The sequence below is a fragment of the Podarcis tiliguerta genome (assembly GCF_965153285.1).
Source record: "Podarcis tiliguerta genome assembly, chromosome: 14".
NCBI classification, from domain to species: domain Eukaryota; kingdom Metazoa; phylum Chordata; class Lepidosauria; order Squamata; family Lacertidae; genus Podarcis; species Podarcis tiliguerta.
Window position 1 is genome coordinate 5,105,916 of NC_139547.1, and position 24,420 is coordinate 5,130,335.

The 24,420-nt window shown below is 43.3% G+C and overlaps 1 protein-coding gene across 8 annotated transcripts in view; it reads right to left on the bottom strand.

Moving 5' to 3' along the window:
• Window positions 1–24,029, bottom strand: part of RNF111 (ring finger protein 111) — a 49,750-nt gene extending 25,721 nt beyond the window's left edge. For 2 of the 8 annotated variants that reach the window (XM_083413010.1, XM_083413009.1), the window contains exons 1-3: window positions 23,751–24,029; window positions 8,224–9,129; window positions 2,966–3,092 (exon numbers count right to left, since the gene is read on the bottom strand). In XM_083413010.1, the coding sequence (XP_083269136.1) occupies window positions 2,966–3,092; window positions 8,224–9,129; window positions 23,751–23,796 (1,079 nt within the window). In that variant the 5' untranslated portion in view covers window positions 23,797–24,029. Of the gene's footprint in view, window positions 1–2,965; window positions 3,093–8,223; window positions 9,130–22,080; window positions 22,394–23,750 lie in introns of those variants that run through there. The other 6 variants (XM_083413007.1, XM_083413006.1, XM_083413011.1 and 3 more) reach the window with 3 other exon arrangements.
• Window positions 24,030–24,420: the final 391 nt, after the last annotated feature.

The window sequence follows — 24,420 nt, forward strand, 5'->3', positions numbered from 1 at the left end:
GCAACCTGGAGACATTCAAAAATAGTAGTTATTCCCAAGCCTCGCAGGGACCATCCAATTTTGAGTCACACAGACCAATCTCTTTATTCAATGTTGACCAATCTCTGGCCAACAGATTAAAAACCTTTCTTGACAATTATAAATACCTAGACTCTTAAGAAGAGGGGAGGGGAGAGGAGGCTGAGGGAACCCTCCACACGCGAGGGTGTTTGAAAAAGGGTGGGGGGCTGCCAGCTCTGCGGGCAAGGGGTGCCATAACTGGGCACCTGAGCCCCACAGGGGTGTCGCAGAAAGAATGTATTTGGTCAAGGGAGAAATGGACTCAAAAAGGTTGAAAACCTGTGCTGTATGTAATTAAATGCATACATCTGAAGAGAAGGGTTCTCTTGTTCTAAATTTAGAATCAGCATCCAACTGTTTGCAGAGGCAGAAGGACAGGGACTAGAGAATATCTGTACCATCAGATGGTGAAAAGGAAAGAGCACAGCTAGGCAGAAGATTTAACACATGACAAAAATGGCAACGATCTGGCCCATACCAGGGGCTGCCTATAGCTAACTTGGAAGATCCAACTACAAGAGGGTGAGAGAAATCAATACAATGAAGTTTAAGCAGTGTTAGAAATTGGGATAGAAAAGCTAGGGCCAAATGGCTCCTGGAATCTGGGTTATAGGCACAAAATCAGAATGGCTAGTTGCCATTCCCCCCCCCCCCCCAGTGCAGCAGCACATTCCATTTATTTTTGCGAAATAGGTCTATGACATCAAAATTCTTGGAAGAACAGGTCCAACAGCATAATCCTAGCCATTTCTACACAGAAATAGATCCTACTGAATGAATTCAAAAGGGTTTACACCAAGGCAAATGGGAATGAGATTCTACATGTGAAGAATTCTTCTGAATTCCTGGCAAACTGAGATCAACATTTGCAATCACCTAGAAAACTTTCCTTATCCATCAATTTTCATTAGACAAATCTCTATTTCACAATATGGAATTCTGTACAGACCAATTCACCCCATGAGAAAAATGAATGCATTTAGAATGCATTTTACATTAAGTCTTTAAGAAAATGTTACATGGGGGGGAAATATAATAATTATTTCTTTTAAAAAAAACCAGATATTCTACTAACACTATAGGTTTTCTGTTTTAAAAACCAAATTTCGGCAAAAAACTAATTCAGGTGTGTTTTATAACATGAAATAAATGACAGTTTAGAAGAATTTTTTAATACAACTATGTGAACGTCATAGCTTTCTGGAAAGAACAACACAAGGGCGGGGGAATCCCATAATGAAGGCTCTGCTAATTCCAACTGCAAACAGTCTATCCACCAATTTCCCTATAGGAAATTGGTTCCTGAAACCAATTTCCAACCAACAAAGACAGCCTGCCAGGAGAATTTCACCTGGAACCTTCACCTTTAGGTGCCAGGCAAAAAATGGTTTCTCTTTAACCAGGCCTTAGGCTGACTGACATCCAATGCCCTTTTAAAATGTGTTGGGTTGTTTCTATTTTTAATTTGTTTGAGTATTAGCATACTTGAGCATTGCTGTCTATGGCTTCTTTAAAGTGCTGAATACAGAAAACAAAAGTGTGGTTTTTAAAAAGGCGGGTGCATATGTAGCCCGGAGAAAACATGTTGGAGTTGTAGCTAGGGGTTGAAGTCAGGCCAATTAAGAAAGGGGATTGTTTTAAACTTTTACCTTTTTATTTAAAATAAACAAAAAATATCCAGTAGCAGCAAAAATGTAATGTGTTTTTTAAATCAACTGTGATGTCTTAGCATTCTAAGATCAGCAGTTAATTATGTTTTATATAAATTGGTATAAATTAGGGAGAAATGAACATGTGAAAAAGCCCTAACTTACAATGAACACAGGAATTCTGAAACTCATCATCAGTAATAATATTTCACCTATTGAAAACATAAGCTCTCTTTCTCATTATGTCATATATAATACACAGCTCTTAATACAAAAAGAAACATAAAAGGGAGCTTATGTAGTAACTTGGTTATATTTTGAAGTTCGAATTAAATGCATTGTAAAAAATATTCTCCTTCTAATCATTTCAACAAAAAATATAGCACCCAAAGTAGAAAGCCACAGTTCTACATCTCTGAATTATTTCAAAAGCAAAATACCAAGCCTATGGAAGTACACATATACTTTGGGCAGGAATTTTTTTAAAGGTGAACATACTGTGTGTGCTATTACTTAATCTAAAACAGAAGGCCTCAATATTCATACCAAATTATATAAAGAAACTAACGTGTAGTAATTTTGTCTGTTGATCACACTCCACATTTATCAACATGATTTGCCCTGAAAAGAAATAACTGACTAACTCTCCAGATATTCATTAGACCTCATACTGTTTAGAAGAGACTTCAAACATTAAACTCTAACCTGCTACTATGTGGGAAGGGCAGGGAGCCATCTAAGTTATGTTTATCCTGGATGGCTCCCACATCCCTTTGCATTTGATAAAAGCTTTATAACCAAGACTTTTGAGTACTCTGACTTGTTGCCACTGTCCTGTGTCCTCCACTGATAGCAGCGCCAGCTTACCTGTGTGGGGGGAGAAGGTGACAGTCCTAAGTCACCTTCCAGTCCCTCCCAGCAGTAACAAAGTCAGATCACTAATGTGTTGATTAGAATGCTCTTTTCAAATGCAAAGGGTTGTGAGATCCCTAGTTGTGTTTCTGTTGTGCTATTGGCTGGGAGGCATTTTTCCTCCTGTGCTCTCAGTGGTCAGTTGCACCATTTGAATGGTTCAGCAGCCGAATACTAGAACTATGCATCAGGACGTGATCTCATTCAGGGAATTCTTAGTTGCAAAATGCACTCTGCACCCACTTATTATGAACCCTGACTTTAAGGAACAGCTGTTCAATAAAGTCCAACCCTTATTCACAAAGTTATTATCATATTCCAAAAGAAAAGAACATTGGCCTTACCGGTAACTTTCTCCAACTGTTACAATCTCTACTTCACTGTCTGTTGAGGTAACATTGATTTCTTCATTGGCAGTGACTTGGGGGGTGGAGGATGCTTCGATCACCACCACATCTTCATCAATACTCCCTGAAAGGCAGAACGCAAAGGAAACAGAAGACTGAAATAAGTTGCATTGAATTTGAATTCCACAAGGTATTAACTATATATGGTGCAAAATGGAGGCAATCAGTAAGTGTTGCAGAAGATGTAACTTACAAAAAGTAATAATACACCTCTTCTGCGCCAGTTACATTTAGTTTTAATAAGACTGCAGCCACTTTCAGTGGTGCCTGGAAGCAGCTTTGGCCCAAAATAGACCAGGAGCTATTTGATGGGTCAGGAGCAGATTAGAGCTACCAAATTGTTATTCTCAGATCAGAGTAACTCAGTATTGTTTAATTTATATCCCGCTTTTCTGTGAAGTTCAAGGAAAGACACATGGGAGATTGGAGCACAACCTCTCATCCAGGCACCAACTGACTCAGTGTCAGCAAAATGCTTGCCTCATGTGCCTTCATACACAGGGAATCTGCAGCCCTTCAGATGATGCTGGACTTTCTCACTGGATCCAGACATAAGAAGATAAGATGATCCCTGCTTGACCAAGCCAAAGGCACATCTAGCACAGCTTCCTGTACTCACAGTAGCCAACCAGATGAGCCAAATGAGCAAGAGCAGGAGCACAACAGCATCTTGTTGACCTGCAATTTCCAGCAAGTGATATTTAGAGGCATTATGCCTCTGACAGTGAAGGCAAAGCTGGTAGCGTGGTCAGTGGTCATTAACATCACGGTCAATGGTCAGGAGTTGGAAGTCTAGAAATATCTGAATGGCTGCACATTCCCTGCCATACAGTTTCAATGTGAAAGCAGATAATTGAGAATGAATTTGTAACCTCGGAAACTGTGTTTTATTTTCAAAGCTGTGACTAAGCATGCCCTGAAAAACATTTCTAATTCCTAAGCATGCCCCAACACAGGAGGCTTTTACAGACTTTCCTGGATTGTGTCGTATTTCAGTTTAAACTCAAGAGTCACTGAACACGTAAAATAAAGCTTTGTCTTACAAGTGAAGTCAGGTCCTACGACTGTCTAATTTCTGCATGTACAAAGCGAGAAGCCATACAGTGCAAATGAATGGTCAGCAATACACACAACACATAGTTAAGATATGGAATTTGCTATCTCAAGATGTAGCAACATAGATAGCTTTAAAGGGGACCAGACAATTTCAGTGGCTGCTGGTCATGAGAATTGTGTATTACCTCCAGGATCAGACACACCATACCAATATCTGTCACAAAGAAACATTGGGCTTCCCATTAGGCCATTTGGTTGGGTCCCAGAGGAAACAATAGGCAAGCCTATGCCTCTGAATTGATCAAGCAGAGAACTCTTCTTATGCTGAGGCATCCAAAAGATGAAACGCTATAGTAAGGTGCCTTTTACTACCCTCACATAGACTGCGTGCAAGTGCGTTGCAGTCATGACAAAAAAGTGGCATTTCTAAATGCCTGCCCTCTAGAACAACAATCATGGAACCAGCCGGAGGGGCAGCAGGAACTCTGGATTTAATCTTAAGCAATGTAGAGGTGTTAGATACAAATGTTATTGAACTGACTGGAAACTGTGGCTATAGTGCTATCCAATTCAATATATATGTAAATGGAACAATTTCCAAACAAAAACAAAACAATCACATTTGACTTCAAAAGAGGTAACTGCTTTTCAGCTTCCTTTTCAGCAAACTCAAGAGGATCAAAACTCTCCAAAAAAGATTGGGAGTTGTTTAGAATCACAACATGAGAAGCTCAGCTGGAACATACACCAGATAAAGAAAGGTGTACACACACACACGCACACACACACACGTGTGTGTGTGTGTAAATATAAGATATAGAGGAAAAACAGAGGTGGAATTGAGAAAGAAACAGTTTATTAAGTATAGAAACGGACCTGCGTTGAGGGGGAAGGAAGTCAAATACAAATGAATAAGAACTGAAATAGGGATGTATGTGCATTATTTGTTGTGTGTGTGTAGTTATATCTTTTTGTAAGTTTGTCTTGTGAGTGACATCTGTGTTGGTGTTGGTATAATAACCTAAGAAAAGCATTTTAAAAATTAAAAAAGAAAGAAAAGAAAAACAGATAAAGAAAGGCACCACCAAAGCCTAGAGGATGCTAGTGTCCTTAACAAGCAAATAAACTATTAGAGACATGAGGGCTTCCTTTAGAAAATGGAAGTCTTGTCGAAACAAGGCGAACAAAAAGGAACACAAACTTTGGAAAAATAAATGCAAGCAGACAATATAGGTTGCTGAAAAAGAATTTGAGGATCACACTGCTAAAAACATTAAGACCAGCAACAACAAAAAATATTTAAATAGTTGCAGGGAACCAGGGAGGAAGGTGGACACTTTCAACGCCAATGGAGTCAAAAGTCTGATCTAGCAGTCTCTCTTTGTGCTCTTAAGCCAAGAGTGGCTGAAAAGCCTATACTGTACAGAAATTACTCCCATGAAAGAGTTTGGTCATTTGTGGTCCCTTGTGGATGGGTTACTACTGTGAGTTTTGAAAGAGGGAACACCAGCCATGAGTGGGAGAGTTCATGCCTGCATCCCAATTGCTGATTCATACAGTTCTCATGTCTCTGTTTCATAGTAACAACTTCTTGCATCTTAAAGACTAACAGATCTACTGTTAAAATGAAGTTTTAATGGACTAGAGTCCTTTTCATCAGGTGCATCAAGAGTTATCCTCAGTGGACAGCTATATACAGGAGCAGAGATGTATATACACGTACACAATGCTTTTTTGATTAGAAAAAAATGTGCTGGTACTCACCATGAGTTGTTACAGTAAGTGCCACACTTTTAACCTTGGGGTGGGGAGGCACTGGTACTGTATACCCTTGGGTACCCCCAGGGAAAAAAGCACTGCACATACCTGCCAAATGAAAGTAAACCTTTGTGCATCTGGTGAAGTAGTCTCTATTCCACAAAAGTTTAGGTACAATACAAAGAGATCTAAGGTACTATGAATTCTTTGGTGTGTGCATTGAATTCATATCCTATTATTCAGATTTTACAGAAAACCTCCATGGGATCTTCCTGCTGACATGAAAAAGCATATTTACAATGATTGTCCACCCAAAGATGAGAAATACCAAAAACAAATGGGCTCACTAGATACATGCATCAACTTTTGTTCTAGTCACGTGGAGCCATTTCACATCTTTGTCAGCTAGACGCAAAGAGACACCTAAACGAAGGCAACAGGAGTGTGCAGGTAGAACATAACTCATGGAGCAACGTCTTATGGAAGGGGCAGAACCTCTACCCCATCAACTCAGGAGTCTTTTGCAGGCAGTGTTCACACACTTTCAAAACCACAGGTGAACTACTGTAGTACTGTTACAGGTGCCATACAATATTCGTTCTGAACTTGTAAGTATTTTACTTTTTCTTATAAACTACTTAGAAGTTATGTTACAATCAAATGGTATATAAATTTTGTTAAATAAAAATAATAAATAAATAGCAGCAAGAAACATATTTAAAATTTAAATGATGGTTTTGATTAATACTCCTATTCATAAAGATGTGAGTGGTACACCAGTTTCGAGACAGAGCCACTGAAAAGTTGAAATAAGGGGACTTCAGAACACTGATGAAGTAGGGAACAAATATTGCTGAAATGGCCAATGTATATGCTAGTATGGGCCAGCCTACTTCAACAAAGTTAGGTAAAAGGCAAAGGTAAAGGACCCCTGGATGGTTAAGTCCAGTTGAATTTGACTATGGGGTACGGCACTCATCTCTGCTTTCAGGCCGAGGGGGCCAGTGTTTGTCCAGACACCTTCTCTGGGTTATGTGGTCAACATAACTAAACCACTTATGGTGTTTAGAACACCATGACAAGTGCCAGATCGCAGAGAAAGACCATCTACTTTCCCGCTGCAACGGTACCTATTTATTTACTCGCACTGGTATGCTTTAGAACTGCTAGGTTTGCAGGAGCTGGGACAGGAGCTCACCCTGTTGTGTGGATTCGAACCGCCAACTTTACAATCGGCAAGCCCAAGAGGCTCAGTGATCTAGACCACAGCGCCACATGCGTCCCTAAACAAAGTTAATGGAAAATTGGTGTATTACATTCATACATCATGGGCTCATTTTACTCTCATTCATGGAATGTTTCTACAGACTATAGTACAGCAAAGGCTAGTAGAAAGTGGGCAGTCACAAGAGTAACCTATGCTGAATTTTTAGAAACAATACTGATGGGCTTAGCAAGTTGTGTGAACCAGGCCATTGTGGTTCTGATTATACTGGAGATCAGGGATGGACACAGGAGATTATGTTCTTTTGGCTACTTGCAACCCTGTGACATTCTGTCTATGCTGACTATGTGACACTTCTAGGGTTATCAGAAGTTTGAAACAAGACTGTTAGAAGTGTGTCTCTTTGCCTGTGCTTCTGCATGGCCAGATATAATCCAGGATCTCTCATACCTAATTCATGGTACATGCAAGAGATGTTCTACAAGAGGTACATAACTGTTTGAAGACCCTATAGATTAAGGGAAATGAACTGGACCCAGGCCAACGCTCACCCTTCTGAAATGGGGTTTGTTTTGTGTGTGTGTGTGTGTGTGTGTGTGTGTGTGTGTGTGTGTGTAGTGGGAGGCTGACCGCTGTAGTAATGGGACTTGTTGGCAGGCCACTTTGGGCAACTAAAAATTTGGCACACCAACTCGCACTCCCTTCTCATAGAAGCCTTTGGCTGAAATCAGGCCAAGTCTCTTCCCTCCCAAGACTGAGTCACTTTGCCCAGCCGTGGAAAAAGAACTCAAGAATCTGGTCTACAGCCTCCTCTCCAATCATCTCCAAAATCCCAGCACCCCAATAAATGGATGGCTGGATCCCACATAGAAACATATGAACCACCTTCTACTGAATCAGAGTTCTGGTCCATCTGGCCAACATTGCCTCCCTGACCAGCAGTGGCTCTCCAAAGTCTCTTGCCCCACAGCCCTGAGAGCCTTTAGCTGAAATCCCTGCAGCCTGAACTGAGAATCCTCCACTCACAAAGTGCATGTGCACTATGTCTTAGCTATGGGCCCTCCAGCTAAGCGACCAGAGCTGCAGATAAACTATTTGAAAAACTCTATGAAGAGGAGCAGGATAACACAGTTATTTGACAGCAAGGTGGTTTTACCTGAAGGAACAGCAGTACTGTTTGGGTGGTTATCGCCAGTCGACACAAAGATATCTTCCTCTCCTTCAGTGGATGAGCTGGAAGAGGAATCACTACTGATGTCATTCTCACTAGAACTGCTGGAGCTGGGCAGCAGAGCATACTTCCGCCGCGCCAATACCTCCCTTTTCTTCCGCTGCATTAAAATCCGCTCTTTTTGGTTTTGCGTCCGCTGGGAGGAGCTGGTTTTCACAAACCGCTTCCTATAAGGGAGCCTCCTCAGAGTACTGCTGCTATGGAAACAGGGCCTTTTCATCAAGAGCCCTGGAACAGACTCTGTCTCTGTCCGGGGCCACTTTTGGGGCCGAGTACCATGAGTTCTGCTTGAAGCATTCAGCACCGGCCGAGCATGCCTCACGGGGGCCGCCTCCTTGTCCTCCTCCTCAGACGTTACTGTGTCAGAGTCTCCAAAATGCAAACTAGATGAAGGGGAAGAGACACAGTCACTAAAAGATGAGTCATTGTCTTCGCTTTGCGTATCGAGGCGCTGCCTTAAGCCTAAAACCCGGGGGTTCTCTTTTCCGCCACAGTTCTGAGCATAGGAAGGTCCAGCCTGCTGGTTTTTACGCTTCTTGCGCATGACTATGGTTTCTTGCTCCGGGCGATTTCCGTTGAGGTCCTTCTGCTTCTGAGAATCACCACAAAGGTGAGAGAATTCATCCCCAACTTTGTTGGCAATCATCTCAACTTCTTCAGGGAAACTTTTGGCTGCCTCAATGGGCTGAGGAGGGTTCAAAAGGATCCCTTTCAGGCTCTCCTGGCTCTTTGGTGCACCAGAAGAAACGTCACTCTTCATATCCGCTTCGAGGGTATAGACTGTATTACATTTAGGAGTCCATTGAGACATGGGAAAACGGCAGGGAGGGCCTGGCAGGGGGAAAAACAGAAATATTAGAATAATGAACAATGCAAACACCAGCTGTCAGAAGAACTTCCCAATAACTAAATAATTCATTTGTTCCCCTCCGTAAGTTGCAGGAAAGTCTGTGGAAATCCAGTGTTTGGCATCTGCCATCACAGGAAGTCATGCTGTGTTTTCAGACTCTATACTTCACAAGCTTTTGAAACTAACCGGGCACCAGCAGCGCCCCCTAGCAACCAAGTGGAGATTTCTGGTCGCAGGAAATGCAACTTGAAATCTCCACCACTCACAAAAGCTGTTAGTAGTTATTGAGCTTCTGGCATTCCCTTGTTACTCCTCATCAGGCCTTTTGCATAAGTAAACAAGTAAGCTCCTCTTTCACCATCCCAGAAACAATGCCATTTGGAAGGCTGTAGCAGCTACTTTTTCAGCCCCACCTCCCCTCCAGAGCAGCCTGTTTTTAAGCCTTTGCCTGCTTTTAATACAGGTTTCAGCTTTGCTTTAGGTTTCTGATGAATAGGAGAGGAACGGATTGGTACTACTGGAGAGATACTGCTCAAAAGTAACAAATTAGGTTGCAATCACATTTGCCTGTGTGGGTTAAACCACAGAGCCTAGAACTTGCCAATCAGAAGGTCGGCGGTTCGAATTCCCGCAATGGGGTGAGCTCCCATTTCTCGGTCCCTGCTCCTGCCAGCCTAGCAGTTTGAAAGCACATCAAAGTGCAAGTAGATAAATAGGTACCACTCCAGCGGGTAGGTAAATGGCATTTTTGTGCACTGCTCTGGTTTGCCAGAAGCGGCTTAGTCATGCTGGCCACATGACCCAGAAGCTGTACGCCGGCTCCCTCAGCCAATAAAATGAGATGAGCGCCGCAACCCCAGAGTCGGCCACGACTGGACCTAATGGTCAGGGGTCCCTTTACCTTTAAGCCCTTTTGAATTCAGTAGGAACTATTTCTGTGTAGAAATGGTTAGGATTGTGTCTCTCTTTCAAGAATTTTGATATAATTATTCACTGTTTGTTAGTGGCTTGGCAAAGGGGGCTTTATGGTGGGGAATAGATATGTAAATCTCATTGATTTCAATGGGAGCATTTCAGCCTGATTCGGTACATGTTTTCAGTACATATTTTCTCTGAAGTAATTTCCAGTTTATTAAATAGAATTTACTCTCAAGAAATCCTGTGATAAGGATTACAGCCCTAAGCATGTCCTTGACTCTTGCCCATTGAAAACAGCACAACCAAAAAGTACTTAACTTTAGCTGGATGGTGCCCAGGAACTAGAATGTTCTCTTATCCTATATAGTATCATAGTTCATTTAGCATTTATCGGTAATTGCTGTGTTATTGTAAATGAGATCACCACATTCTGTGAGAATGAGCGTTAGTACACCTGTTCTGTTGGAAAAACTGAAATATCTTGCAGCTAGTTGTTTTCTTTCTCAAGAAAATAGTGTGGAAGATGTAGTTTTGGTTCTTAAATACTGTAATTAATTTCCAGGTCCGTAATTTTCTATGCCATTGTAATCTTTAGTTTCTTGATGCATAATTCTGGGCATGAACGAAGCCCAAAAAAGATGCTTGCATTTCTCTTTATTTTAAAATATATTTTTTTAAGTACATAAAAAAAATTATCTGTAAAAAAAAAAAAATATACCAACATTCTACACAATGCGTCTCAATAGATATATCATTGGTTTACCTACACAGTTTCATTTTATGACATTTCCTGAAGGCTCCAAGATGTAATAAATATTATAAGAGGACAACTGGGTGTGGTGGCTTTTTTTAAATCCCATGTCATTTTCCAAACAAGGAGCTTCTGAATGAAGCACTGGAAATCACTATTTCATTGTGAAATTTCTCACAGAATTTTAAATGACGACAGCTGATCCTGAGCACCCTAAGATGTAGTGTGAAGCTTTTTAGTATAAACAGTTCATATTTTAAGATGCATTGTTGATACTGGGATTGCCTTAGACGATACTTATCATCTTCCTACCTGTTTGCCTTCCCAGTGTAAAAATAACAAAATAAACATATGAATGTGGGTTGCAGGAAAGGCTTTCATGTATTCGATATAATACCAGTTTTCATATTTATTTTATAAAATCTCAAGTATAAAACTGGACTTCTCTAATCCTAGCTTTCATTGCAGTTTGAAGAAATCTAGCTAGTCATAGAATCATAGTTGGAAGGGACACAAAAGGTCATGTAGTCCAATCGCCTCGCAATGTCAGACGTGTGTGTGTGTGTGTGTGTGTGTGAAGCTGGTGTGTGAGAGAGAGAGAGAGAGAGAGAGAGAGAGAGAAGCTGGTACAATTGAATGACTGCAATTTATGAAGAACTGCAATGTGGTGGGGGTTATTTCTTTAACCCAGTAGTGTAGCTCCAGTGGTTCAAGCAAGAGGTGTGGGTGTAACTTAACAGCCTTTGAGTGTGTTCAGAAAGCAGTACAAAAATCAAACTGAACAAAAAATGGCAACTAGCCATTGTGTTTTTGCACCTGCAACCCAGGTTCCAGGAGCCATGTGGTGAATAGCTTTTCTAACCCAGTTTCTTATACTGCTTGCAACAACCCACAAATTGCCATGTCTCAAATAAAATGAAGCAGAAGCAGAAGAAATACCCAGGGAGATGACTGGACCAGAAAAGGTTTAACAAGAATTTAAGTTAACTCAAGTTGGAAGATATTAATGATTAGAAAGGCAAAATAATAAAATCCAAGCTATATTAAAAGGTTATTTGTTAGGAAAGCAGCAGTATTCCCTTTCACATAGTTCTAAACTCTTGCAGACAAGGACTAGCGTCTGATGAGCTTTAAAGGATACCAGGACTACTTTCTCAATTGAGTGCAGATAATCTGTGGAATTTCCTGCAATCACAGGAAACAATGACCCACAGAGCACAACTAAGTTGTGCGATTTTTTGGACAGAATTTGGACTTGTTTGAAAACAAAATATATGCAGGGAGAGGGATGAAGATTTAAGAGAGCTGCGGTTTGCTATCAAGTGCTCACCTCCCTCTCACCCTCAGTTATGAAAAACACAGGTGCACACTTCACTGCTTTGCCATTTAATAGTATTTGTACACACATTTCCAAGTTTTAGCAATAATCATGTGGCCTGGAAGCTTGCTATTTATTTTTATCTATTTTGAATGCTCAGAATCTGAGAATTCTGACTTAACCATTCTGTATTGTCATCAAGAGGGGAACCAGCTGAGGTCAAGAAGCTATGCAGGGTCTGTCTAGGATGCTGTGCTTTAAACACCCTTGCTCTCAAGATAACAAATGCTTCTGCTATTGCTCATCACTTTTCCAATTAGTAGCTGATAGTTTAATAGCCTCTCAGAACCTGGGCAACAGCAGAGAGAACTGGAGAGCAAGAAGTAGCAAATTTGCACGTTGCAACTGCTGTGAAAACTGGGAGGGCTAGCAAACTCTAATTCACTAAGCAATTAGGTTCTGAATATGTTAACAAGTTACCTTCATTTCTTATGCCCTTGTTGGGATTTTGTCAGCTTGAACAAAAGTTTCCCTGCAACCAAAAACACCCCACTGCTGTGATACATATTCCCTTCTTGCAGCTATAGGACAAGGAAGCCTTTTGCTGCCGCTCTACCCCACCAAACACCTGATTCACCCGGCAGCGCAGCAGCAGCAGCAAAAAAGGACACATCTTTTGCTGCTGGGCAAATCAAGTGCTGGACGGGGTAGTAAAAGACGCAGGCAAGCAGGTGGAGATGCTATGTACCAAGGGTATCTCCTGGACATCTCCATCCACTTGAAAAGGCTGGTTGCCAGTCGCAAAAGGCGCCTGGCGCCTGACTAATTTCGGACCCTGCCTGATAGGAGTTGCAGTTCAAAATATCAGATGGGCACCAGGTTGCAGAAGGCTGTCATGAGGGATCTGGTGTATTTGTCTTGGCTGTAAAAAAAATAGAGGGGGTGAAAGTACATATGTAGCTCCATGTACATTTCCTTTCACATAAATGGCTCAATAAAGCTATGTGAACAGCTTCTTTATGGGCAGGCATTTTCACATTCGAAAACTAAAGGGGGAGTGCAGAGAGCTGTGTATTAACTAACAACACAATTGAAACTGGCCTCCAAGCAAACACAGTTCTAGGAGGCCCATGTTTAGAAGCATGCTTATCAGCAAGACAATGCTCCACGGGCCCCCAACATGCAGAAAACTAGCAGGGATGGCTGTGGTTATTGCACTGCTTGACACAACCAGGAAAACTGTATGATGCTGGCTGTTTACAGACAAGCAAGGAAGGAGGAGCATTTTGAGAAAGAGCAGCACTAAAGGAACTAGGGAATGGCAGAGGAATAGCTGGGGGGGGGTGTGGAGAGCACTGGGCAGCACTTACCACACCCGAGCCCCGTCTCTCTCCTGGGAGTGACATGGTGGCTTGGGCGCCTGCAGGCTCTGCATGTGGCACCACTGTGCTGAGGGACAAACTCCTACATAGGGTGACTTCTTCCTTTCTTTGTCAATGAACAGTCGGAGAATCATGATCAACCTTGATGTTGCTATGTTTTATTTTGTACATTTCTACTTTACCTTGTCAACAGATTATTTCTAAGGTGGCTCACAAAATTGCAATACTTAAAAAAATATAAATATTAAATACATCACTACCATAAATGTTTTAGCAGCAGGGATGTAAAAATTACTTATTATTGCATCATTTATTATCCATCTTTCCACAAAGGAGGTAAAGGCATCATTGTATATGGCTTTCCCACTCCACATTTTACCCTCACAACAACCCTGTGAGGTAGCCTTGAGATGAAAGACGGTGATTGGCCAGGTCAAAATCACCCAGCAAGCATCATGACTGAATGGGGATTCAAACACTGATATTTCAAGTCCTAGTCTACCACCCTAACCACTGTAAAAAGGTAAAGGGACTCCTGACCAGTCGCGGATGACTCTGGGGTTGCAGCACTCATCTCGCTTTATTAGCCGAGGAAGCTGGGGTACAGCTTCCGGGTCATGTGGCCAACATGACTAAGCTGCTTCTGGCGAACCAGAGCAGCGCCATTTACCTTCCTGCCGGAGCGGTACCTATCTACTTGCACTTTGACATGCTTTTGAACTGCTAGGTTTGCAGGAGACCACTGTACTAGACATCAAAGCAACACAACGAGTAGGCAGAACTAAGAACACCACAATCGTGGGCAGATGTGCAAGTAGCACTATTATTACCTGGCACTAGCGAATTCTGAGGACCTAAACCTCAGAAGCATTGAAAAACAGAGTCACCACACCCTTGACCAAAGTAGGTAGGGATTTCCAAAGGGTCACCCCTGACCAAAGGATGAAAGGTTCATGCGGGACTAGGTGGCCCTCAAGACATTCTGGTCCTGAGCTGTGGGGCTTTTGTGAGTTAATGCCAACAGTCTTGACTTGAGCCCAAAACCATTGAAGGAGCCAGTGAACCTTTTCCAATACCCCACCCCAATCTTCTAAACATCAGGAGCTGACTGAGCTTGACACTCCAGAGAACATCCTACATGATGTATGACAACTCTCCTAAGCAGACATAGAAACATACTCCACTCTGCAGCCAAGGCTCAGATTCTCTTCTCTCTATCATGCCCCCTCCTATCAGCAGGGGTGGGAGACCTATTTCAGCCCCAAGGCCACATTCTCTCATGCATAACCTTCTGGAAGGCTGCTGCATATGAATGGTGGGCAGGGCACAAAAGCGGGTGTGGGCAGAACAATGGACATGGCTCTTCCCTTTATACCAGGGATGGGCAGCTGATGCTTGCTGACCTAAAACTCCCATTATCCCTGGCTGGGCTGATGGGAGTTGGGAGTCCAACCAAATATGACTCCCAATCTTCCCTACTTTATTCATTATGCTATATTCCAGGCAAGCAAAAGTCAGAGGTTTCTACACCTACCCTCATTTCTCCATCCAGATAAGAAAGAGGCGTCATTACAGTTCAAAGACACATTTCAGCCAGGCAAAAGCACTCAAAGAGGACACAGAGCAGGGCTGGTGAGAGGTATGGTCTGGGTAGGCCACTCAATTTAAAGTGCTGGTATGAAAATTTTAGAGGACCAAATTGTATGAGGAAACCTACCTGAGCCCCAATATCAGCTTTGGAGTTTAAGATCTGACTGGCATATAATAGGGAAAGGGCCTTTACTGGGGGCAGTACAGATGCGTAACTCCCTCCCTAGTGATATCTGTCAAACCCCTCTCTTGCCCACTTATTGTAAAGACCTTTCTGTTCAACAATGTATGACCCACCCCTTCCCAAACTGGGCAGCAGAGGTCCGGAGACTCATTCAATGATGTGAGGGGGCAGAGGCCCAGGAGGGTCTTGGATGACAAACCATGCACATTGGCAGTGATACTGGGTGGTATCTGAGCTTTACTCAGAAAAGACCCAATGAAATTCATGAACATGGAGTCAGTGCCATTAATTTCAGGTCTACTTTGAGTAAAATGCTTTGGATGCCAAAGCAGAGAGTAAAAACACTGCAAAGTTAAATAACTAACACTGGAGACTACAAGGTATTGCATAAGCCATACTTGTAAGCCAGTTGTTAGCAAGGGTTCTTTATAGGCCTTTCCATGGGCAATGCCTTCGTAGAGATTCATTCCACAGAACAGCTACAACCTCTAAAACAGTACCATCCCCTAGTAGGACATGGGATTACCCGGGGGGGGGCAGTAAGACGCAAGGGGGTGTCAGGGGGGTGCTGGAGGTAACTGAGGCCAAATCTGTCATCTCTATATTTACTTCAGAGTTAACTCTATTCAAGTGCAATGTAAGGTGTGGTATGCTGTACCAATTTCCAAACCTGTCTGAGCTAGAAGAGAAAAGTGGGATGTTGTTGACAGACAATGGAGTGTGCCTCTGGGGGTGAAGTCAAACTGCTGTAAGCACTGAAGTGACCTCTCTGGGATGCAAGCCTGGGCAGTATGCATGCAGGTCCTGGGCTGCCCAAACGACAAGACCCCCCTCTTGGCCTCACTGATGCAGTTCAAAGGAAAGCAAAGCAATATGTTTACAAGCTTTTTGTGACCATTTGGATATGCTGTTTAAGATATGTCTAAGTGATTTGGGGGATCTTCTTTTGATAGAAATTCCGTATTAGAAATCCATTTTCAGATATATTGAAGAAGTTGCGGTAGTGGAGAAAGAACTACCTGAGCTACAGAATGACTGAGCTGAAGCCAAAGTTTAAGAAATCATACAAGTTTTGGTTACAAAAGGAAATTTCTGATTGCTCTCTACGCTATAGACAGAGGTTAAACTCCTTGCTGAATTTCCAACATGAACCTTGATGGAACACAGTTTAGTGATGTTGTCCAACTTCTCCCGAAGCAAAGAAATGGACTTCCAGATTATTAAATGTAGTGATTTAAGAAGACTCCTAGTATGTGACTTTAGACCAGAGAGTGGGAAACTGGTCTAACTTCATCAAGCCCATCCATTGCATTCAGAATTTATGGAACAGTGAAGGAGTTACTAAATGTGATGGCTAAGAAATGACTCTCAGACTTTGAAAAGCTGGTAGCACTGGATCAAGATGATAAATTTTGTTGAATTAATTAAACTAGTTCTAACTGGATTTTGAATAAATGTGCAATTAATTGTTACTGCGTTGAATTTTATTGTGTTTTAATCTTCCTTAGGGGTCATGCACACTGCTATTCTGAATAATGCTGTTTATATGGTAGGGAACACCGAGTTTATGGAACCAAGAGGGTGGTCGCCCCAAAACCACTGATCTATAAAGTTGCAAGGACATGTGTGGGAAAGACTCCTGAAATCAGCCTTGGCCAATGGCCATGCAATTCCAAGCCTTCAAGTATTACAGCTGTGCTGTGGAATGAACCCACAGAAAAGCAGTTTCTACAGCAGTGTAAAATACGTTAGGAAGGCACCACATATTCATGCCACTGTGTGACGGGGACTACCTCTGAAAATTGATTCTGGACACAGATTTTCCATTTTTAAAAAAGCTTATTTTAAAGGGCACCAATAAGCAGAAATGAAAGGAAAATCTTACTGTGACTTTCTATTCCTAGAGGCACCTAAAGGACAGCCCTTCCATCTGGGAAAACTCTTCTCTCTCACTGGTAGGCCAGTGAGAGGGAAGAGTCATCCCAGATGGAAGGGCTGTCCTTCAGGAGCCTCTGGGGAACATAGCTTTCTACTGGTATGGAAGAAATCAGCATACAACAAGAGTTAAAGATAAGGAAGAATTGGCAGCATCTACCAGGATTTCCATTTGAACTCAGACTTTTATAGTTTGTACTGCAACAATTCAGAGTATCGGCCTAGAGCAGGGATGGGGAATATGTGATCCTCCACATGTTGCTGAACTCACATTATCCCTGACCAATGGTCACATACCGGCTGGGACTGATGGGAGTTTGGAGTCAAGCATGTGGAGTGGCACAGGTTGCTCACATTACTGGTGCTAACGTCACAGATGAGGTTGGTGCTCCCACTTCCTACACCCTCAATGGGCATATTGAAGAGGAAGGGAAGTGGACTAATTGTTACTGACTAGCACCACAGTAATTGGTGCTTCTATTGTGCTATACAGTAGCTTGTTGCTGGGTAAGAGACATTATGATCAGGGTGGTGGAGTTGCACAATCGCTGCAAACTCTGTAGTGGGCAAGTCACAATCCCTGTGCTTGGGACTTCTGGCAGCATTCCTATGATTGCATGGCTGGCTAAGTTCAGGATATTGAATGCAGGACACAACAATATCAGAGGCTCCATGTTACCCATCTTGGCTGCTCATTCAGACATAAAAACAGTTTTAATGGTTTGCTATCCCCCTACACTTCCTATTGCCTTCTTTCTGTTTCAGGTTGGTGTGTTGGCTGCTATCCAACTGATGCTTTTATTAGCATTCATGGATAATCTGTTTTGCTCTGCTGTGTTATGTTTATATTATACTGCTGTTTTTAGAAGACTTGCCATGTCAACTCTGGTAGAAATGTGGCGTGCACAATTTTGAATTTTTTTTTTTTCAATTTAAGGACAGCCCAATTTTCTGATCTTACTGATACCCCAGTTGTTTTCCCCCTACTGCCATTCTAATAGTAGCAGTATTCAGAGTGGTATATTAGCAAGTACTTTCATTAATGTACTGAAGACCAAGCACCACAGCAATCCTCATCAGTTCACATTGGAGAGAGCTGCTCATATATCACCAGGATTAGTTAGTAGCACTGCAACAATAAATTCTGATTGATAGATAGATACCACCAAATGGCACCTTAAACCTGGCTTATGGTTGCCACAATGGAATGGCTAGGTGCCATTTTTGTTCATTTGTTTTTGTTTTGCAGTGGACTTCATTATCATCATCATCATTCCTTTCATTTCTATACCACTTTATATTTTAAAGAACAAATCTCATCAAAACATCAAATAAAACAATCCAGAATAGAACAAAGTGAAGCTTCATTGACATATTTCAGATCCTTCTCTAAGTGACTTTTTGCTTTCCCCAGCCACCATCCAGAAATTTCCACCTGGTTGCAATTGGACCTGTGCCAGTCGCAAAACATACCTGGTACCTGGCTAAGTTTGAACACTCTATACAAACTATACCAGCCTTCCCCAAATGTTTTGGGCTACAGGGGGAAAGGTGGGATAGAAAAAAATATATTACAACAACAGCTTCACTCAGCCCCAACAAAATCCAGATGGGCCAAAGCATCTAGATAGTGGAAGGCTGGTCTATAGTCCTATATCTCCTGCTATGGACCCCTTAGGATCCTGGGGTGGTAGCGGGGGGGGGGGGATAAGATTGCCACCAGCCGTTCCAGTTAGCATCAGAGGATCTCTTACTATCATGTGCAAGATACAACTAGACTATCATGTCACCCGGGGAGGGGGGAGCTTACCACTTGGGAGATTCATTCACATGAATGACACCCCACTCAACTCTGTAAAGAGAGACACGATACATTAAGTCCTTGTTAACACGATTTCCTCACCACTGTGACCCACCATTTCAGGACAGACCAGTTGGCATATAGCCAAGGTGTGTTTAACTAACAGCAGATCCACAACCAGACACTAGTTCTCTCATTCCACTCTATGCATATGCAGCATATGTTGTGTATATAAACACAATGCTAGCTCTTGTAACTTTGCCCTTCATAATCTTCTCACCACCTTCACTCCCCCAATCGCATGTAAAAATTGAACCTCAATTTACATTAAATTTACCTCAACCTGCCTGGTAAACAGATTTCACAGTACAGTTAACAAGTGATTCCACAAAATATATACCCTGGGAGGACAACAAAGCTTGCCAAGGTTCAGAGTTGCCACGTACTCCAACTTGCTACATGGCCTTTGACAATGTACAAAGATACCACCAGATATTTTATTTTGAGAGGGGAGGAGTTAAGATTGAAATGTTCTCATCCTCTTCCTGTCCTACTACATTTAGATTTCTGATTCCTGCCCTGTTCCCATGCTGAAGTTGAGGCTTTCCATGTAGTCCAGGCACTGACCCACCCCAGACCCGCTCAGATTTAGCAGGGTAGGTCCATTGCCATTTGTTCAAATCAAATTTCAAGCATTAATAGAAGGGCTACACATTGATAAAATAAGGACTCCACTTCACAAGAGTACTTCACTCCTCTCCAACCTGCAGACAAATTGTGAACATTTGGTTTGTTCATTTAGTACAGTATACCAACCATAGCACAAAAAACCTTAAAACAAATTGCAGAGCATTCTTCAACCACTGCAAATATGGTCTTCCATCTTAGTCCTACTAGAACCCCATACAACCTCCCCAAGTCACAAATCCTGTTCTCCTTTTCTTCAGGCTCTCTTTACATCAGGGCCATATACTTAAGCTTTTACTGTCCATTCATCTGAAGTCCAATGCCACATCCCTATTCTGTTTCAGGATCCATACTCCATTCACAAGCAAACACTTAAGTAGGGGGAGAGAGTCCACTCTGACCATGAGGCAGAAAAAAAAGGGGCTGTGTTGAAAGTGCGTTAAGAGATAATGAATCCACATTAAGGCACCTTGGGCATATTTTCTCTAGGGATAGCATACAGCAAGTGATCACCCTAAGTCATTCCATATCAAGTGATGCATTTTTTTCCCTCATGTCATCCAATTTTTGTCATATTTTGTACACTTGTTGAATGATCAAAACTAAGTTTAAATCTTTTTTTTTTTAAAATCTCATCCTGTTTTTGAATTATGAGGGTTTGAAATTTCAAAAGACGGCAATTTTGGCCTTGCGGGACTACACAAAAACCTTTAAAATTTCTTCAAAACTTTAATGTGATATGTCGCATAATAGGCTTACTTTTAATTTTAAAGTTAAGTTACAAAATTGAAAATTTTAAAAGGTGATTAAAAATCAATATGATTAAAAATTTCCAAAAATTGTATTTAATATTTCTAAGAGCTACCTGCAAAAATTCTTATTGGTATCTCAATGGGATCACATTAAAAGAATGTTTTTGTACATACATGTCTGCCGTATGGGGTTCTATTTAGGCTAAATGTAAAATATAACAGAATAAACAAGATTTCAAACTATAATATAATACAACTATAATATAATGCCTACTTCAGGCATTTCTTTAGAAAGTTATTCAGTTAAAAGGTATCTGAAAACTAATCAAGTTTTTCTTTTAAAAATGCGTTCCAAAGCGGAGTGATAGCTTGTTGTTGCATGATAGAGTTAACACTTTATAAGAATTATTCTAAGTGCTTCATTTCATGAACATTACAACAAAATACATGGAGGGGATATATCCAATGTAAATGCTGTATTGAAACTTTTGAATAAATGTTTTTTATTAAATAAAAATAAATGCTTCTGATCAAGCAGAAATGTCAAATGAAGAGAGGCATTTATCCTGCTTAACACACTCATTCGTTTGAATGAATGAAAGACTAACAGCCTTATGTAGTGAGCCCATACACACTCAGAAACAAGCACTAGTGACTTCCAACAGGTATTTTCACAAGTAAACCTGCACAGAATTGAGATGCATGCATGTTTTGTTTGCTTCAGCCACTTTCAAGCAGATTCCCTTTTACCACCTTTTTATGCCATCATATTCTGTTACCTTTGCAACTCATCTCCCCATTCCAACCACATTCTGGCTGTTAAGTTTCTAAAGGCAGAGGACTGCCTTTTGTTTGGGTTCGCATATAAAGAGCCATGTGCACCGATGCTGCTGTATTATTAATTAATCAATCATGACACGTCAATATGGAAATGACATAAAAGGCAACAATCCAGGACCCATTTCTAAAGCTGCATTTCGTTTCTTCACCCTCCACTTCAAGCTTCCTCCCCCTTAAGGTGCTGGAAGGGGAGGGGCTGCTGTGGCCCTTACAACTCCCCCTTCTCTCCACGCCCCTCCAACACATGCAGTAAAAGAGTCTAAATTTAGATTGTTAACTTCTCAATGCAGGCGCTTGCAGTTTTTTTACACATATCGCCGACGTTCACCAGACCCTCGAGGGTGCTGGACCAGGGCATAGTGACTACCAATAATTCCATTTCTTTATCCAAGATCGCACAGGCCCAGCGCGGGGAGGAGGAAAGCGAGGCGCAAGAGACCGGCCAAGCCCGAGCTGCCCCTATTTTGCCTTCCCTCCTACCCCACAAGCTCTCACGCTGCGTGGAGCTGCCACCCTTCCGTCCCCCCCAACCCAACCCAAACTGTACGCCTCTCGGGACAGAGATCTCCCGGGAAGGCGGACGGCGCTGCACCAGTCGGGGCCATCAGCCCATCGCCGCCTATTCATATGCGGTCTCCCACCTTCCCTTCCGCCGTGAAGCGGGAGGAAGCGAGCGCAGGCGGCGGGCAGCCCCGGCCCAGGGGAGCCCCACACGCAGGGCGGCCTCTCGCCCTCCTCCCACTCCCGGGGCCCACGGAAACCTCCAGCGCGTACCTGAGGGCGCTGAGGGGGGCGAGGGCGAAGCGGCCTAGCCCGGCCCAGCTGGCGCCGGACCCTCCTCACGGCTCCGCTCGGCGCGACGTCCTTCCTCTCGCCCGGACCCCTCCTTCGCTCCCCGGTTCGGGGCCGAGGGCGCAGCCCCGAGCGGGGGCAGTTGGCTTTGCTGCGCGGCCCCCGCCCCCCGGTCCTGCTTCTCCTGCCGCCGCCACCTCCCTCGTCTCCTTCTTCTGCTTCTTCTTCTTCTCCTCTGCCAGCCGCTCCCTCCCTCTCCCTTTCCCCCTCTCTCTCCCTCCGCGGACGCAAAAGCGCGACACTCGGCGACGCTTTACGGCCAAGCCGCCAAGCGCCACCGGGCAGCTGCCTAAAGAGGGTGCGGGGCTCTCCTCGCAGCGCGCACTTCGGGAGTGCGATGGGCGACTCCACGTGCGGGTGCAGGGCGGGGAAAGACAGGGAGGGGTGGTTGGTGGGGGGGGTTGTTTAGTTTTAAATAAGCCTAGTTAAAGGATGGTGGTCTTTAATGAGTTAAAACAAAAGGGAACCCTGACAAGATCCTTATTTCATCAGACTACCTGCGCCCACAGGCGGAAGGCCACGCTCTCCTCGAGCAAACATCGAAGCAGCGGAATGAATGCACACCTTGCTTTTTGTGTGTGTGCGTTTTTAAAACGACTGAATAAACGCAAAACGTATTTGCCACCCCTTTCTACGCCCCGCACATGGAGTCCAGCTGAGGCATATTAGCGAGCCGGAAGTGTTTGTAGGGAAAGCCGTTATGATTGCAGCCGCTTTGTCATCACCAGAGAGACGCACTAACGTCCCTCCCCATCCCCCCCCCGCCCGCTGCCGCTCCTATCACCGCTGTTCCTCACTAGGGGCGGCGCGCCACCTACTGGCCGGAGGACTACGCAGCGCCTTGGTGCAGAGGCTCAGCCTGCAGGAAGGGATCCTGTTTGCGCCTCGTTGCTGCTGCAGGACTGCGAAATGGGTGGCGATGGGCCATTGTAGCGTCCCTCTGGCCGCCCCCCACGCTTCTCAGAGCCGGCTTCCCAGCAGCGAGCTCCCTTGGGCCGATGAATGGGTCTTACTGGTAGCCCTCCGACCAAAGCAGCCTCGGCTTTCCTCCAGATGCGGGGCGGAGTAATGCTACCTAACCCACCTCGCGGGGTTGTTGTGACGCTCCCAAACGATCCAAGAATTGTAGAGTTGGAAGGGGCCACCAGGATCATCTAGTCCGACCCCCCTGCAATGCAGGAACCTTCTGCGCAGGCTGAGGAAGCCATTTGCAGACCTGACATGAACCCCTGAACTAAGTCGAGTTGACAGGTTCTGACAGCTGGATGCTAGAAGGAAACCCGTGTGCGTGTTCAGTAGGACTCCCAAGTCCACAAAGCGTCCGCCACAACGGAAATGTTATTTTCTAAGACGTCTCAAAACCCTTCGGGGATTTGGATCGAGAGGGCTGCAGCCCTGCGCTGCCTCTGGGGGGCAAAGAAAAATGAAAGTATCCCCAAGTTTCAAAACTAAGGAATTAAAATGAGTCGAAAGTGGGCCCGTAGAGGGGAAAAGAGGGACGTGTAGAAACTACTTATTTCTATTTTAATTTTTAACTATTAATTTCGGAACTAGCGAACTTAATAACCTGCACTTCCATTATCCCCACGTACCAAAGCTTTCCCCCCGACTGCGTAGCCTTTTCGCACAAGGCTCCATGGAGTTGGGCACAGCTAAGCCTGCAGAGAGGAGGCAGAAATCCGCGTCGGTTTGCGCCACTTCAACTGCCAGCTTTCCCCCGAAGAATCCTGGGCGTTGTAGTTCGTTTCGTGTCCGGTGAGCTGAGTTCTTCCAACCCCCGCACAGAACAAACCATGACAACAGCTCATCCAACTGTGCATACTGAGAAAAATGCGCAGCCTTCCTCTACAACCCTAATTCCCACCCCACGTCTGCTCTGAAGCACTAGTGAATTTAGAGGGGGTTACTCTCAGGAACTGGAGTTAGGATTTCCACTTTTTTTTTCCACTTGTTTTTTGTTTTTTAAAAAATGCTTTATTGGTTGTTGTTTTTTAAACAAACCCATAACAAAACAGAAAACCAGATCAAACAGTATATAACATCAACAAAACCCCCCAAAATTAACACTCCTTGCATACCAAAAAGAAAGACACAAATTTAAGTTCATCTTTTACTAATTCTAAAGTGACTTCTGGTACCCCCACTGTGGTTCCTAAGTTCCCTTTCAATGCGCACTTAATTTTATCTCTCCTAAATTCTCTATCTCTCATATTCTTTAACAATCTCTTGTTTTTAAGGATTTCCACTTCAGGAGTAAACAAA